The 17,743-nt window shown below is 44.2% G+C and overlaps 2 protein-coding genes and 1 long non-coding RNA gene across 5 annotated transcripts in view; 1 reads left to right on the forward strand and 2 right to left on the reverse strand.

Moving 5' to 3' along the window:
- On the forward strand, positions 1-15,718 carry Coprs (coordinator of PRMT5 and differentiation stimulator). 3 transcript variants are annotated; one of them, XR_007210293.1, is made up of 6 exons: positions 1-128; positions 1,999-2,065; positions 2,958-3,167; positions 3,835-4,033; positions 6,404-6,551; positions 13,514-13,524. XR_007210293.1 is itself a non-coding variant. In XM_048341024.1 (5 exons), exons 1-4 carry the CDS (start codon positions 30-32, stop codon positions 4,002-4,004), a joined length of 546 nt encoding a protein of 181 aa, XP_048196981.1. In that variant the 5' UTR covers positions 1-29; the 3' UTR covers positions 4,005-4,033; positions 15,624-15,718. The 3 variants fall into 3 exon arrangements, 2 of the variants coding, with proteins under 2 accessions (XP_048196981.1, XP_048196979.1); XM_048341024.1 differs by lacking the exons at positions 6,404-6,551; positions 13,514-13,524 and adding an exon at positions 15,624-15,718; XM_048341022.1 differs by lacking the exons at positions 3,835-4,033; positions 6,404-6,551; positions 13,514-13,524 and adding an exon at positions 4,034-4,267.
- Positions 3,486-17,743, reverse strand: part of LOC125348080 — a 26,947-nt gene continuing 12,689 nt past the window's right edge. The window contains exons 2-3 of the long non-coding RNA XR_007210294.1: positions 5,796-5,798; positions 3,486-3,520 (exon numbers count right to left, since the gene is read on the reverse strand). This is a non-coding gene — a long non-coding RNA (uncharacterized LOC125348080). The remainder of the gene's footprint in view (positions 3,521-5,795; positions 5,799-17,743) is intronic.
- Champ1 (chromosome alignment maintaining phosphoprotein 1) overlaps positions 14,989-17,743 on the reverse strand; it is a 12,721-nt gene continuing 9,966 nt past the window's right edge. Inside the window, 1 exon segment of the mRNA XM_048341021.1 lies at positions 14,989-17,742. Within this exon segment, the coding sequence (XP_048196978.1) occupies positions 16,025-17,742 (1,718 nt within the window). The 3' untranslated portion in view covers positions 14,989-16,024.

Here is a 17,743-nt window from a genome sequence, read left to right on the forward strand (position 1 = left end):
TCCGAGGCGCCGGGCGGTGGGATCCGGGCATGGATCCTCCCGCGAGTGGGGCCCAGGCCCCGAGAGTCGCGGGGCCGCCTCCGGAAGCCCCGCTGCCCAGCGCGAGGGAGTCTCTCCCCCGGCTGGAGGTGAGCGCCGCGGGGCCGGGCGCGGCCACCACCTGCGGCCCGGCGCGGGAAGTTGCGGGGCGGGGCCGGGGCCGCGGAACCGCCCAGAACGCGGAGCCCTGCGGAGGCGCGCGCCGGGGCCGGCAACGGCTGCCGGCTGCGGGCCGCGGACTCCGAGTCCGACGGTGGGCGGGCTGGGAAGCCGGAGCGGCTCCGCGTTCTCGGCGACGGCAGGTGGGGCTGGGGTAGCGAGAGGGGCCCTCGGGCCGCGGGGCGCCGGATGTCGCCTGTGCGGTCTGTGGAAGCCTAAGGCCTGCTTTGACGCGGGGTTTCCAGAAACTTCTTGGCATGTGCGCACGCGGCCGCCCCTGGCTTTGCCAAGACCACGTTTGCGGTCCTCCCGCCTGCCCTGGCGTAGCGTCGGCCTCCGCCTCCTCCAGGAGCTCCCTGTGTTGGAGACCCCCGGTGGGGGCAGCTGCCGCGGCGCCCCGCGTCCGGGCCGGCGCAACGTAGGCGCCTGTTGACCGCGAGGATGAGTGGAACGCTTCCTTGAGCATCCGAGCCAGGACTTACCCAGGATTCGCCAAGAACATTGCACCGGGGTGAAGAATGGGATTGTTCTAGTTTTCTCAGGGCAGAGCAGGGAGGGGTGCTCACTTCCTCTCCAAGGTGGAGGAGCTGGAGTCGCCTGGCAGAAGGGTGAAGATGAGAGAGCAGAGCAAATGGCTTGGAGCTTGGGTCCCTCACAAGGCGGTGGATGTGTCAGGGCTTGTGAATCCATCACTGAACCTGTGCATTGGCTGTGGAGAGCTGCTGAATGTTTTGGGCAAATAGTGGTTTTCCCCTTTTTAGATCAGGCAGTATAGGTGGGGAAACGGTTATGAAGTCTAGGTGAGCAAGGTTCTGCCCTTCGGTGGGCAACAAAGGCTAGTGATTGACACTGACCATGTGGTGTGTGTCATTAAACCCAGGGGTTACTAGATGTACAACGTTAATTAAAGCAAGTGCCAAGTACTGTTTAAATGTAGGAGAAATGTAGTTTGATCATTCTCCCTCTTGGCAAGTGAACTTAAATTCAAGAAACATGACACTCCTGCAACACGCTTAGATGTTTTCATAAATGCTGTCTTTACAAGCCCTTTGCGAGGTCATAGCGGTCACTAGCTGTTTCCAGAGAGGGTCGAACTCTGAATATGGCAGACCAAGGATTGATGTGTAAATGATGAACATTTCTGGATATACTGGAAAGAGGGTGTGGAGGCGATGGGGTTTAGGATGTAATGGGGCAGAGAAGTCTATGGTTGGCTATGGGGTATACAAGTTATTTCAGCATTTAGCTTTGCAGTGGAACTAAAGGCCCACCCCTTTCATATTCAGTGAGGAGAAAGAATCTGTTAGTTGTTGATTAGATATAAAGATAAGCAAATGAAATGTTAAAAATGAAATTATGAAGAGCCAGCAACTGTAGAAAACAGCACCAACTCTATGGCTGGGAAAAGGATAATGGTCCAGTGGTTAAAATGTATAAGCTCAGTCAAAAGGCTTTGCAAAGCAGAAATTCCAAGCTTTGGGGATAGGTTGCTGCCCCAAGCTGGCATTGGAATCTCTTAAGCTCAGAAGAGAGGTCCTGGGACTCAGATCTCTGAAAAGACCCAGTAATAAGGCTCTGTAAGTGTTAGTAAAGCTGGCATCTGACTTCATTGGGCACAACAGGAAGGCACTCCTACTGCACTGGTGGATAACTGTTGCTGACAACGCAGTAATGTGGTTTGCAGGATCCCAGCTTTGCACCATGAAGGGCAATTTAGGAGAGTAGACTTGAAGTCAATGGCTCTCTGTTGGGTATGTTCCAGATAACCCAAGTTGCTAGTAATTATCTCCTTTTCCACAGGCTGGCTTTGCCACAGATGACCACTCTGGCCAGAAGAGAGAAACTAAAACAACCACGGATCAACTAGGCAAGTAGATAGAGTTTGGTGGTTGGGAGAGTTGGGAGAAAGACAAAAAGATAGTCCCCATATGTCCTTGGGTACCTTTTTGGTCATGTACAAACCTCTTGGCTGCTGAGTCTTCTCTGTCCACTGCTTCAACAGAGCCTTTGTTTGGAAGCTCTACTTGGCTCTTCCTTGAGGAAGTCCAAGACTTTTCTTAAATCCAGATCCATCCCTTCTATTGAGAGAAACACTTTGTAATAGTGAAAAGTTGAAGTTTTGGAGTCAGGCAGAATTGTTTTCAGTCTTCCACTCCAGCAACTGTTCATTGCTTTTAGCTGTTAGTACCGTGTTAACATATTTAGTGACTAACTCCTTTTCTACCTCAGAACTAGCATCACTCTATGCTTGGATGTCCGTTTCATAGTACTGTATGATTGGATGTCCATTATCCTTCCCAGGCTTTCTTCCCATTGAAAGACCTTTTGGCGGTGTGCCTTCAAGCTTTCCCAATGTCAGGGCGAGGAACATAGAGCCTGCTTATTGTGACCAGATGAGCCCTGCCCTTCTCCCTGTAAATCCATTCCTCATTTCATCTGCACTTACCTCTCATATGGTCTTAGAAGCAAAAGGGAAGAATTGAAGAAGAAAATGCAACACAGGCTCGTGTTGTAAAAGGATAACATTTGTCCTGGCAATTTGTGGCCTTGTTTAAGACAAAGTATCTTACTGAAAAAATTATCAACTCTAGTCCTAAAAACATAAACCAAACATTTTCTTAAGTGCTCAGGTAACTGAAGAGCTCTGTGTACTTGTTTAAAACTGTCTTCTTAGTAAGTCTACCAAAAGTTTTCCAAGCACATGAGCAGGCCTTTACTGGTTTATCAGTTTTAAGACCTTCCTCCTATTGATTTCTTAGCCAGTGGAGCCCAAAGCACCCATAGTGACATTTGTACCCATGGCAAGGGCACACATTGTGGAGAGGAAGGCTTTGCTGAGGAGGCTGATGGGGAACTGAAGGCCTGGGAGCTATCAGAAGGAACACGCTGTCCACCCAGGGAACAGACTGCTGATCTTTTCAATGAAGACTGGGACTTGGAGTTGAAAGCAGATCAAGGGAATCCTTATGGTAGGTATGGGATTTCTGGGGTCCTAAGTCAGGGCTTCTCAGACAAGTCCTGAAGGCAAGTAATTTGGAAGAGGGAACCCTGTTTATGAACTCATCCTCATACTCATCCCAGATCTGAAATAAATATGATAGCTCCTTTTTTATATAAGATTTTTTTTTTTGCCAGTCCTGGGGCTTGGACTCAGGGCCTGAGCACTGTCCCTGGCTTCTTTTTGCTCAAGGCTAGCACTCTGCCACTTGAGCCACAGCGCCACTTCTGGCCATTTTCTGTATATGTGGGTGCAGGGGAATTGAACCCAGGGCTTCATGTATAGGAGACAAGCACTCTTGCCACTAGGCCATATCCCCAGCCCCTATATAAGATTTTTTTTAAAAAGACTCCATAATATACAACGTGGAAAAAAAATGTTACTTCTCAAAAAATCTTTGTCTGAATTGAGAGGCTGCAGATAGAAGTGCTGTCATCCACTTGCTTCCTCTGCTGAGACCCTTGTCTGAGAATCACATAGGTAATTCAGAATAATCATGTTTTCCATTTGTGGATGTGTCCACAGTCATACACAGCATGTGTTACTACACAAAATTAAAATTTTGCACCCTAGCCTTTCTTTTTAACCCGTTCATCTTCTCTCTTTCCTTCGATCTGTCTTTTGAAAACTGTCTGCAGATGCTGATGATATCCAGGGGAGCATTTCTCAAGAGATCAAACCATGGGTGCGCTGTGCCCCCCAAGGAGACATGGTCTATGACCCCAGTTGGCACCATCCCCCTCCATTGATACCCCATTATTCAAAAATGGTCTTTGAAACAGGACAGTTTGATGATGCTGAAGATTGATGGCAGCACCTTCTACCTTGTGTGGATAGGTGGGTCATCCAGATCAAGATCTCTTCCTGTCTTTGAAGTGTTTGTGAGACCGCTACACAGACAAGTAGTGTTAACTAAGGTCCACTGTTTTCTCCAGTTCAGTTGTTTTAATGTACTCCTTGGAATGTGTGAGTTTTGCAACTTTGTTAGGAGTTGTCTTCTTTTTAAATAAAGGTAAGAAAAAAAATCAATATTCTTTGCTTTTCTTCCATTTAATTATGTGCTTCTGAGCAAGGCCTTATTCTTTTTTTTTTTTTTTTTTTTTTGGCCAGTCCTGGGGCTTGGACTCAGGGCCTGAGCACTGTCCCTGGCTTCTTTTTGCTCAAGGCTAGCACTCTGCCACTTGAGCCACAGCGCCACTTCTGGTCGTTTTCTGTATATGTGGTGCTGGGGAATCGAACCCAGGGCCTCATGTATGCGAGGCATGCACTCTTGCCACTAGGCCATATCCCCAGCCCAAGGCCTTATTCCTCATTTAAAGCCCCAGAATTATATATTATAAGGACTACAGTATTTAGAGATCTGAAAAATACTCTGTGAAAGAAGAAAAATCCTAGCCGGGAACCAGTGGCTCATGCCTGTAATCCTAGCTACTCAGGAGGCTGAGATCTGAGGACTGCAGTCAAAGCCAGCCTGGGCAGAAAGTCCATGAGACTCTTATCTCCATTAACCACCAGAAAACCAGAAGGGCGCTGTAGCTCAAGTGGTAGAGTGCTAGCCTTGAGCCGAAGAGCTCAGAGACAGTCAGGCCCAGATCAAGCCCCATGACCAACAAAAAGAAGAAAAATCTTTGTTTTGTTCATCTGTACATCTGGAATTTCTGTCCAGGATTTGGAATCCAAGAGACTTTGTTGAGTTTATGGTTGTTTCTATTCCCATTGATGGGAAAATGGAACATTTACTTAGTTTACAAGGGCTTTCTATAGGCTGGGAAAGTAAATAGAAAATAAAGCCAACAATATAATCCTTAATTGGATTGGCATGAAATTCTGTTTTTCATTTCATTCTTAAAATTATATGAAGTCACTCACTTTTCTTTTTACTTTTTTAACTTTATGACTTTTTTTGGGGGGGGGGGCGACAGTGATGAGGCTTGAACTCAGGGCCTGGGTGCTGCCCTGAGCTCTTTTGCTCAAGGCTACTGCTATGCTATTTTGAGCCACAGCACAATTTCCAGTTTTCCAATAGTTAATTGGAGATAAGCATGTCAAAGACTTTCCTGCCCAGGCTGGCTTTGAACCACAACCTCAGATCTTAGCCTCCTGGATAGCTAGGATTACAGATGTGAGCCACCAACACCTGGCTGGTTTTGTTCTTTTTGGTACTGGTCCTCAGGGCCTGGGCACTGTCCTTGAGTTTTTTCATTCAAGACTAGCACGCTACCAGTTGAGTCACAGCTCCGCTTCTGGCTTTTTGATGCTTAACTGGAGATAAGTGTCTCATGGATTTTCCTGCCTGGGCTGGCTTCGAACCATGATCTTCCAAACTCAGCCTCCTGAGCTGTTAGGATTATAGGTGTAAGCCACTGGTGCCTGCCCACCCCCCCCCTTTTTTTTTTTTTTTAATTTTTGCCAGTCCTGGGGCTTGAACTCAGAGCCTAGGCACTGTCCCTGAGCTTCTTTTTGCTCAAGGCTAGTACTCTACCACTTGAGCCACAGAGCCACATCTGTCTTTTTCTGTTTATGTGGTGCTGAGGAATTGAACCCAGGGCTTCATGCATGCTAGGCAAGCACTCTACTACTAAGCCACATTCCCACCCACCCCCTTTATATATATATATTTTTTTTAATTATCAAAGTGAATTACAGAGAGGTTACAGTTTCATACATTAGGCATTGGATACATTTCTTGTACTGTTTGTTACTTTGTCCCTCATTCCCCCTCCCCCCTCCCCCTTTCCCTTCCCCACCCATGAGTTGTTCAGTTCATTTACACCAGTTTTGCAAGTATTGCTTTTGTAGTTTGTCTTTTTTTACCCTGTGTACCCCCCCCCCCAACCCCTTTTCAAATTTACTTTGCAGGAACATAAGGCCTCACAGTGCGTGGCAGCAAAATGTGAACCTAATACACACACCTCATTCTTTTCACTGGGCCTGCATATGTAAGAACACAGAAGGAGCTTGATAGGTCTGTGATCCACTAGTTACTTTTGCCTCTTTGGCACTGTTTCTTACCTCCCCCACACCCCCAGTTCAAGCAAAAACAAGGAACAGTTTCAGATCTGAAATCTTAGTAAATTCTGTAACATGAATCGAGCACTGAACCATTTCAGTTATTTTGTGAATGCTACACAAGGTGTGTGAATAAGGCAGGGACATTCATGCAGCCTCCTGAGCTGCTGCCTTTAGCACTATTGTTTCTCCTTCCTGAATTGATGGTAACTTCTGGCCAGATTCTGTCAGAATGCATGAGCCCATCTGGGAAGAGGCAGTGAGGGGGCAGAGGAAGAAGTAGAGGGGCGAAAGTAAACAAGAGATTGCTTGGAATAACAGGATGAAAAGGAAGAAACATGACAGGGTCTCACTAAGTAGCCCAGCCTGGCACTGAGTTCATAATCCTCTACCTCCTAAGTGTTGGGATTGTAAAATGTGTGCCACCATGCCTAGCTGAGAAATTTTTATTCTGACATTTCTTTCAAGTAATACCAGTTTCTGGGAAATAAATCTTGGGTGTTAAGACAGTAAAGATTTATCAACTGTGTCTGGATAAAATTCATATGTGCACTTTTTTTCCTCTCACCCCTTTTCCCCACACAAGCAGGTAGTTGCTCTTTGTTCATCACTTTAGTGCGGGTGTGCCACAGGATTGAGAACTGCAAGACATTTTTTTTCTGGCTTTTTCAATTGATTAATTGGTTAGAGGCATAGAAATTTTGTGTTTGCTGAAGAAATCTGGAGAGGGCTGGTGGCATGACTCAGCAGTAACAGCATCTGCCTAGCAAGTGTGTGAGGCCCTAAATTCAAACCCTACTATCACTAAAAGTGAGGAGTGGGAATATGGTTGAGTGGGTAGAGAGTTTGCCTAGCAAGCATGAGGCCCTGGGTTCAATTCCTTTGTATTACATAAACAGAAAAAAGCCGGAAGTGACATTGGCTCAAGTGGTACAGTGCTAGCCTTGAGCAAAAAGAAGCTCAGAGACAGTGCTCAGGCCCTGAGTTCAAGTCCCAAGACTGGCCAAAAAAGGGGGTGGGGGAAGGAGTGAAAGAAAAGCGGTTTCTCTAGGCCAAAGAAAACAGGCACTTTGAAAGAGATGGGTGATACTGAGAACAGACCTAGGTCAGTTGTTGGATAGTGCTAGATGTTGCAGTTGAGACCATTTGCCAGAGGTTCGTGAGGGGCTTATAGTACCTAGATGGGCTGCAGGACTGATACTGGATGAACTGATTGCCATCCACTCCTTTCCTCACTGCATGAATCCTTGGGACAACTCTGAGTACACAAGAACTCCAGACAGCAAGGTGAGAACTTGAGTTTGAAAACTGGAGTGGTTAGACTTCTTCAACTCTTGGGATTCAAGAGAGATACTTGGGGGCTGGGGATATGGCCTAGTGGCAAGAGTGCTTGCCCCGTATACATGAGGCCCTAGGTTCGATTCCCCAGCACCACATATATAGAAAATGGCCAGAAGTGGCGCTGTGACTCAAGTGGCAGAGTGCTAGCCTTGAGCAAAAAGAAGCCAGGGACAGTGCTCAGGCCCTGAGTCCAAGCCCCAGGACTGGCCAAAAAAAAAAAAAAAAAAGAGATACCTGCATGTGAACAAGTTACTGCTAGGGCTTGAGGATGTGTCACTAAATAGGCACAGCTTTGTTATAGGGTTCTTCATCAATCCATCAATACTAGAGTGCTAATAAGTGTTTCTATTTTCTATCCTGAATAAAATTTGCAATTTTGTACTGAATTGTACTATTTACAATTTGGGAGGAGGACTGGAGACAACTCAGCTAAGCATGCACTCTACCACTGACCTATACCCCAGCACTGGCTATTATTTTTGATAAACTCACTTGTTTCTAGTGTATGGCCTTTTTGTCTTTGGGAAATTCTGAAGGATTAACCCTTTTACCTCAACCCTTAGTTTGACCATGTTCATAGTAACAGTCTGATCACCATGAGACCCCAGCTGGCTATGAAGAGGGCTTCCAAGCTTTACTCCTAGATACATATGTGCCTAAGCCAAGACAAGCCTCTTATGAGAGCTTTCTTCCTCATCTTAGAAATTGATACAGCTCTTTGTGTATAGAAGCAATTGACTAGAGTCCCAAATAGAGCTGCCTGAGTAATTCTTAACGATACCCTAAGAAATGGAAGCAAACTTGTCAGCTAGGTAAACATCCTGGCACTGCACTCTTAGTTTGTCAAGCATTCAGATTCTGCCTTCTAGTTCTAGGATAAAATGGGTCTGAAGGAATGTGAATGTGTGCATATTTATGTATATGTGTGTGCAAGACCAAGGAAAACCACTAGGACAGAGGGAGAAGTTGGAGGGTGAACAGTAAGGCAAGAGGGCAGCCACTGGATCCCACTTTGTCAGCTTAGGAGTAAGTCTGACTACGAAGCCAAAGCTTTGGGAAAGAAAGGCCTCCCTGTTCCCAGCAGTTTCTATTAGCTGGTTCCTAGCCCAAGCTAGATCCTGCTTTGTTTATGGACAAAACAGTTCAGTGGACTTCAGGGTACCAAATTTTGTAGGATTGCTCCAGGATTTTACTTGCTGGCAGCCTTGGGGGAAAATATGGTCATGGTTTCTTTGAAGAAGGTATTTGTATTCATCTCATGGTGTTCTCTGATTCTTCTCTCCTTTGAATAAGAGAAATTACCTCAGAAAGTATGCTCCCGCTCTGGCAATTACAATTACAACTCTCCTTTTATTTATTTATTTAAGTTTGCCGGTCATGGGGCTTGAACTCTAGACCTGAGTGTTGTCCTCGACCTCCTTTTGCTCAAAGCTAGCACTCTACCACTTCAGCCACAGCAGCACTTTTCGACTTTTTCCATGATTAATTGGAGACAAGAGTCTCACAGACTTTTCTGCCCAGTCTGGCTTTGAACCGTGATCCTCAGATCTCAGCCTCCTGAGTAGCTAGGATTATAGGCATGAACTACCAGCACCCGGCTCCTTTTGTTTTTTCTTATAAGGAAGTTTGTATTTCAAAAGGAATCTGAAAATTTTTCATTAGTTGATAAAGAAATGTGGCAGATGAAAGTTAGAGCCAGTAATTGGCACCTTAAATTTCTCCTGGGTGTGATCTATGGCTACATTCCAATCATCCAGTGGAAGGCAGTAAAACCCATTTAATACAGTCTCCAGCATGACCCACAGGGAAAATAAGAGAATCTACAGAGGATGCAAAGGTTGCTTCAGGGCCATTTTCCTGTTAGTTGGCCTCTTGGTGGTTTGATAAATTCATCTGTGAATCTCAGGACTTACTCTAGATTTTAGAAATGATTTTCCTCAGAAAAGGCTATCATGAAACCCATTACTAGGGTCATCACTGTTACCCCAACACACACCCACTTTCAGAGACTAGCACATTGTAAGTATTTAATATATATATGCTGACTTCACAGTGCATATATATACAAAGAAAGGTGAAATGTGCTGTGCTGTGTTCCTCTATAGATTATATGCCCATGTACTCAGGATGAACAGGAAGTTCAGTCTCAAGTGAGGAGGTAGTAACACACAAGTAGAACCTGAAATCAGCGTATCAACTGCTGGGTTCTCTATAGAGGCTCTAGAGTCTATTCCTTCCTGCTCAGATTCTGAAGGCTGTCAGCATTCCTTGGCTGTGGCTGTTCATTCCAATCACTGCTTTATGTTCATGTGGCTTTCCCTCGTGTCTGTCTTTTCTTTTCCTAAAAGGATACTTGTGAGTGGATTCAGGGTCCACTGGAGTAATCCAGGATGGTCTCAAGATCCTTTCTAGAAAGATCCTTTTTCCAAATAAGTCCACAATCAAAGGCCCTGAGATTAGGCAGTACATATAATTTTAGGATGGATACTATCCAGCACACTCCAACCTCTATAAATGACAAAACAGAGCAACATTGTGATCATCTTGCCATTGATTAGCCCCCTACCACCAATCCTCCTAATTCAGCCTCCCAAATGGGATCATAGGTAAGCAGTAATACACTAAGCAGGTGGCCACTATTTTTTTTTTTTAAGCCAGAGAAAAGACCCTAAGAACATCCTCCATCCTGTCTTACCCTAGGGCATTGTTAGGGCTCTCATACAGCAACCTTGGCAAATGGTTCAAGTCAATGAGATAGAATCCCTTGTCTTTCCCTAGCTAAACTACTACACTGGTGCTTCACAGACTCAATGAGATAGAATTCCTTTGCTTCCCCTAGCTAAACTACTAGTGGTGCATCACAGATTCTAGAAGGAACTGTTTTCAGGAAGAGCCTAGTCGCTAGTTATATAGCCCAGATGGCAGGTATCCTTGCCCTCAACAAGAAAAAATTGGCTGGTTTTTTAGTTCTGTACCATTACTGGGCTTAGCCTCTTTGCCCAAGACTGGTGCTCTATTACTTAGGCCACAGCTCCTCTTCTGGCTTTTTGGTGATTAACTGGAGATAGGAGTCTCACAGACTTTCTTGCCCGGGCTGCCTTTGAACCACAATCCTTAGATCTCAGCCTCCTAAGTAGCTAGGATTGCAGGATAGAGCCACTGCTGCCTGGGCTTGTTTTCTTTCTTTCCTTGTTTTCCTAAAAACAAAAATTTCTTTTTTCTTTTTCTCACATGTAACTTCTTCCTCCCACTTTCTCTATGGTATTACTCTTCACTTCTGCAATCCTTATAATAATGACTTATAAATGCTCTTCATGAAACATCTGAATTATATGCACAAGGATATCAGGTACCTGCTATAACCACTTTCCACTCCCCTTTTCCTCGTCTTCATATTTTTTTTAATCTTTCATATTCTTTGGTTGGGTTTTTTTTTTAACTGTATTTTTTTGTGTTTTCTTTTTTGGTACTGGGGATCGAACCCAGAACATTGCACTTGCTAGGCAAGCACTTTGCTTGCTCAATTTACTGGGGGCTGGGAATATGGCCTAGTGGCAAGAGCGCTTGCCTCGTATACATGAAGCCCTGTGTTCGATTCTCCAGCACCACATATATAGAAAACGGCCAGAAGTGGTGCTGTGGCTTAAGTGGCAGAGTGCTAGCCTTGAGCAAAAAGAAGCCAGGGACAGTGCTCAGACCCTGAGTCCAAGGCCCAGGACTGGAAAAAAAAAACAACAACAATATACTGAGTTCAAGAAAAAGAGAACACTTGTAAGCAACTACACAAAATCAAGAGAATATAAGTAAACAGAGGAATCCAATGAGAATATACAGCTAAATAAATACCAACTACATAGCTAAATGAAAGAATACAGACAAGTCAGTGCATGAAAAAGTATCTCCGTAAAGAGAAATCCTCCAAAAACAAATGAAATTAAAGTCATAGAGATAAAAGGGAAGTGAAAAACGCCTTCAATGAGAAAAGCCAACTTTTCCAAGTGGTTTGCTTAAAAGTTCCAACTTTGGCACGTTTGCTAGGTTCTGGCTGATTATTCTGCTAAGACCCTATCAGCAAGTAGAGAAAGGAAAAGAGGAACTCTTTGGGGATAAGAAAGAATTTTTGAAATGTAAGATCTGTCTTAACTGATTGTTCCAAGATGGAATTAAGACATACTCGACACTGTTCAAGAAAGGAGAAAGTATGGGTATATGTTGAGAAGGCTAGTGTACAGTTAATCTTATTTCAAAGTCTTTTCAGGGTCACTTCATGTAAATACATCTTACCCTCTTCAAACTAGCCAATCACTAGCAGATTGTGGACTTGAGATCAACCAATCCAAGCAGAAGGGCAGGACCTAAGTTAGGGATAAATAGGTAGCAGTCTGCTCTGTGTGCTTATTTGCCAGGTTTTTGGCTGATAGCAAACCCTTTTGCAGAAGTAAATTTTGGTGGGTAGGGTAGGAGGGAAAAACTGTGAACATGAAGGAAGGGATGATACTGTCCAAACGTCCTCTGTATATCATCTTTATAACAACAACAACACTTCCCTATGACCCAGCCATATTGCTCCCAGGCCATATGCCCAGAACATCACAAGCCAGGAATACTTAAGAACACATGTAAATCCACATTCACTGATTCACTGTTCACAATAGCCAAGTTATGGAAACAGCCCAGATCCAAAAAAATGTAGTAACTACATGATGGAACTTCACACAGATATTACATTATGTCACTTGCAGGGAAATAGATGGACCCAGAACAAATCATGTTAAATGATATAAGCCAAACTCAGACACAAGCAGCACATTTTCTTCCCTCATATGCAGAAGTCAGATCTAAATTAACACACCAGGACATAATAAATTATACAGGACTCTAGGCATTCACACATAGTGAGACCAAAGGAAGATAGATATTCTTTAAGTAGGAACACAAAGAAGCAATGCTTGTGTGGCTCTGTTCAAAAAAAAAATACTGACATGAACTCAAGGAAACAGAAACAGAAGGGCTGGAAATGTGGCTTAGTGGTAGAATGCTTGCCTGGCATGCATGAAGCCCTGGGTTCGATTCCTCAACACCACATAAACAGAAAAGGTTGGAAGTGGAAGTGGCACTGTGGCTCAAGTGGTAAGAGTGCTAGCCTTGAGCAAAAGAAGTTTAGGGATAATGGCCCAGGCCATGAGTTCAAGTCCCAGGAGTGGCAAAAAAAAAAAAAAATAGAAATAGGCTTTTGTTTTCTTTTTATCTTGTTTGTTCATTTATCTGTCTCTGGGAGGGTAAGGGGAAAGAGGCACAAAAATGGAGAGACAAAGGGTAAACAGATACAGGAATGATACTCACTAGACACTATGTTGAATATGAACTATAAACTTATAGGTGGGGAGAGAAGGGGAAAAACTGGAAGACCGCAAGGGAAGGGGTGACACTGTCTAAAAAGAAATGAACTTTTTACCTTTCTTGATGTAACTGTAACCCCTCTGCACATTACCTTTGTAATATATTTTTTTCAGTCTTGGGGCTCGAACTCTGAGCCTGGGTGCTGTCTGTGAGTTCTTCAGGTCAAGGCTAGTGCTCTACTACTTGAGCCACAGTGTCACTTCTGGTTTTCTGGTAGACTTTCCTGCTCAGGCTGGCTTTGAACCTTGATCCTCAGATCTCAGCCTCCTGAGTACCTAGGATTACAGGCATGAGCCACCAGTGCCTAGCTCAACCTTTTTTTTTTTTTTTAAGAAAGAAAAAAAGAGCAGAAGTAAACTGTGACTGTTGAGACAATTCTTTGTTTTCATGTCTATTGGGACTTGGGTGGTTCTTGGAGAATATATCTGTAACACTTCCCTGTAGAAAAAAAATGGTTTAACCCAACATGGTTTTAAGGCTAACTCACTGTCTCAATTTCAGCAAGGCATCAGAATCTCCTTCACACTTGAAATGAAGCAAGTCACAAAGGAATCACTGTGCTCAAAGAATCTTGTCAAACTAATATGTACAGAGATATGCTACACATCATTTGATTACAGAACTCAAAGAAAACACAGCTTAAAAAATGATGTTCAATGCATGAAAAATGGAAATAGAAAAAAAATGTTGAGCCCGGTGATAGTGGCTCACACCTGTAATCCTACTCAGGAGGCTGAGATTTGAGGATCATAGATCAAAGACAGCCCAAGCAGGAAAGTCTGTGAGACTCTTATCTCCACTAAACTACAAAAACAGAAGTAGAGCTGTGGCTCAAGTGGTAGAGTGCTGACCTTGAGCACAAAAAAACAGGGGCAGCACAAAAGTCCCAGTACTCATACACAATAAGAAAATGTCAAGAACAAGTGGAAAGGGCTGGGAATGTGGCTTAGTGGTAGAGTGCTTGCCTAGCATGCATGAAGCCCTGGGTTCGATTCCTCAGTACCATATAAACAGAAAAGGATGGAAGTGATGTTGTGGCTCAAGTGTTAGCCTTGAGCCAAAGAAGCTCAGGTACAGTGCCCACGCCCTGAGTTCAAGTCCCAGGACTGGCAAAAAAAAAAAAAAAAAAAACCCAACAAGTGGAAATAGAAAAAAATGGAATTTGGGGGCTGGGATTATGGCCTAGTTGTAGAGTGCTTGCCTCTTATACATGAAGCCCTGGGTTCGATTCCTCAGCACCACATACATAGAAAAAGCCAGAAGTGGCACTGTGGCTCAAGTGGTAGAGTCCTAGCCTGAGCAAAAGGAAGCCAGGGACAGTGCTCAGGCCCTGGCAAAAAAAAAAGGAATTTGGACATTATACAATGAAAATTACTGTGATGGTTTGTCTCACTGGTCAACTTCGTTGAATACTAATAGTAATGCACAACTAAGTGAGGTCATTTCCAGAAGTAATTTGGATCACAACGGCTTTGATGTGGTCAATGGTTTTAATCCACTGACAGAGTCAAAATGTGAATAGATTATCCTGGGAGGTGGTGGAACTGTGGAAGGTGGGGCCTGGCTGGAGGAAGAGGGTCTTTGGGAGTGTCCCTTTAAGGAATGTATCTTGGCTATGGCTCCTTCCTGTGAACCCTCTTTGGCTGTCTTGAGCTTTCTATCTTCAGGCACTTCCTTCATAGTGTTTCAGTCTTGTCATAGGGATATAAGCAATAGTGCCAGCTGGCCACAGACAGAAACCTCTGAAACCATCAACCCAAATTAAACCTTTCCTCCTTTAAATTCTCTCAGGTATTTGCCACAGCAACAAGTCTGACTATTGCAATTACACATAAGAAATCACATGAAGACACTGCTGACATGAAAGCCTTTTTAATTTGGTTGGTAATACATTTGACTAGATAGTTTAGAATAAAATAATCCATGAACAGATATGAGGTATTTACAGTGACAAAACTGTGGAAAACAAAATTGAAATCGTTCTTGAAACAGAAATGTTTGCTTTTTTGGTTTTGGGTTTTTTGTTTTGTTTTGTTTTTGAGACAGCTACACTATGCTACCCAGGATGGTCTTTAACTACTGATCTCAATTCTTGCACCTTAAGACTCCTGAGTAGCTGGGAGTACAGGTATGCACCGCCATGCCTGGCTCTGTTTATAAAAATTTTTACTATGAATCTGGAAGACTTTCAGCTCCTACCCATTACCCTGGGCTTAAAGCCTCAGTAGGGGCATTTAAGGCTCAGGAGTAGGAAGTACAAACTCAACAAATTTGGCAATTTAAAGGATCATCTGTTAGTGTAAGGTGAACTGGCAGGAAAGTGAAGGGCAAGACACCACATGGAAGACTACTGGAAATAATGAAGGACAAAAGCAAGCCCCCAATACACTACCCTTCTCTTCACCTCCTGTAGAAGACTGCAGACCACCTTCAAGACTTACTCAACTTTCTCAGCAGAAAATCAGTGACCCTGAGGACTACAACTTTCCATGATATCAAAGCTAATAAACACCTAGAAACTGTTAAAACATTTATAAACTAATTTACATGATCAAACAAAACAACTCCTAAGATTTGAAAATACAATTAGGAAAGGGAAGAACTTTTTTCTCCAAATTTACTTCTCATGCCTAATTCTTAAACATTTCACCTAATAATTCTTTTTTTTCCTCTTTAGGTACAAGGGATTGAACCCAGGGCCTCACACAGGATAGACAACTGTTCTACTACTGAGCTCTTTACTTAATAACATCTATTATCTGAAATCAGTTTCACTCACATTTTAACTAGGTGTTTACAACTTGTTCTTATTTACTAAATGCAATGTCTACTACTTTCCATTATTATTCAAATATACTTAAATAAGAAACTTTATCCATCTGGCATACACAGTACAAATTTATTGACTTACAAGATAGTCACATAAACAGATACCATGAAAAAAAACAACAACCAAATGCTTCCTTTGCAACACAGGAGACACCATGAGCATCACCATATACTGATCCAACTAGGCTAATAAACTATGACAGTCAGCAAAGGACATTGCAAAACAAGTACTCACACTGTCCTTAAAAATCAGACTTGCTGAGACTCCAGTGGTGAGTCAAGAGCTTCCATTAGCTTCTTATTTGCCTCTTCATTGTGCCGGCTTTGACAATGAGTTAAATGTTTCTTAAAGCCTCTTGGGAAATTTGATTCAAAATTACAACGTGGACATTTAAGCAAACTCTGCCCGTGGGCTGCTACGTGATTTTTAAGGAGAGATTCCAAAAGAAATGCCTTCCCACAAATTGTACACTTGTATGGACTGTGGACATTATGCTTATTAACCAAATGATGCAAAACAGCACCTTTTTTCATAGCACGACAGCAACAAATTTTGCAATAATACTTCCCTTTTCCACGCTTCATGTATTTTGCAATCTCCTCTTCAGAGATGAATGCTTCTTTTTCTTCAGTGAACTGTAGCACATTTTTTGATTGCTCTGGACTAGTCATATCCATTTTATGCTCTTTGCTAAAATCAATAGATTCCACATCCACCTGTTCTTGGTCACTGCTTGACTCTTGGCCCTTAATGTCTATAGTGTCCAAGTCTGTTCTGATGTATTCACTGCTACTAAGCTCAGCATCTGAGTTCTCTTGGCTGTCTTTCTTGAGCTTCTTGGAGGAAGGAAATAAAGCATCTTCTAAGAGTTTCTTAGGTGTAGCCAGAAGCTCTTCCTGAACCAAAACACCACATTTTTCCTCATCTCCAGCATCCAACTGTAGCTCATCTCTAAGCTCTGCTGCCTTCTGAGACTCTGAGAACATGGCAGGTTTGGGGAGTTCAGGGAAAAGGGTATGCTTCCGGGCCTCGGGGAAAAGCGCACGTTTCCGTGGCTCAGGAGAAGCAGGTGGGACCACTTTGGTGGGCTCAGGAAACAGTGCAGACTTTCTAGGGTCAGCATCAATAGAGAGGACAGGCTTCCAGATGTCTGGGGCCACTTTGGGGGGCTCAGATGGTCCAGAAGGACCCAATTTCCGGGCATCAGGGAAGACAGATTTCTGAGGTTCCATGTTAAAGGAAGGTTTCCAGAGATCTGGAGAAGCACTACGGGAACTTTTCTGGTCAGGAAAATCAAGAGAGGCAGTTTTTCGCTGGTCAGGTGAAAGCTTCCAAAGGTCTGGTGACCCTGAGGGTTTCCTGAGCTCTGGAGACCCTGCTGGGCTGTGGATATCTGGGGAGAGTGGTGGACCTGGTCTACGAAGCTCAGGAGACACAGGGGGAACTGCCTTCCAATGTTCAGGTGACAAGGTGGAGGCTGTCTTTCGGAGCTCTGGTGGGCCGGACTTCCATGACTCTGGAGATGTGGGAGGAGTTTTCCAGGAACCAGATGAGACTGAAGATGACTTCCAGGATGCAGGGGACACAGAAGGAGTTGGCTTCCAAGGTCCAGGCGAAACAGAAGGAATTGGCTTCCAAGGTCCAGGAGACATAGACGAAGCAGGCTTAGTTGGCTTCCAAGGTCCTGGTGATATAGAAGGACTGGATTTCCAAGGCCTTGGGGACCCGGGTGTTCCTGGCTTCCAGGAACCTGGGGACACAGCTGGGGCTGGTCTACGTGGCTCCGGGGAAATAGCAGAGAATGGCTTCCAAGGTTCAGGGGATTCTGAAGGTGATGGTTTTCTTGGTTCAGGAGAGGCAGACCTGGCTGGCTTCCGAGACTCTGGAGATGCAGTTGGGGATGGCCCCCAAGGTTCAGGTGAAACAGCCAGAACTGGTGACTCTGGAGATGAGGATGCAGGGGGGGA

Source organism: Perognathus longimembris, chromosome 3 (assembly GCF_023159225.1).
Source record: "Perognathus longimembris pacificus isolate PPM17 chromosome 3, ASM2315922v1, whole genome shotgun sequence".
Classification (NCBI taxonomy): domain Eukaryota; kingdom Metazoa; phylum Chordata; class Mammalia; order Rodentia; family Heteromyidae; genus Perognathus; species Perognathus longimembris.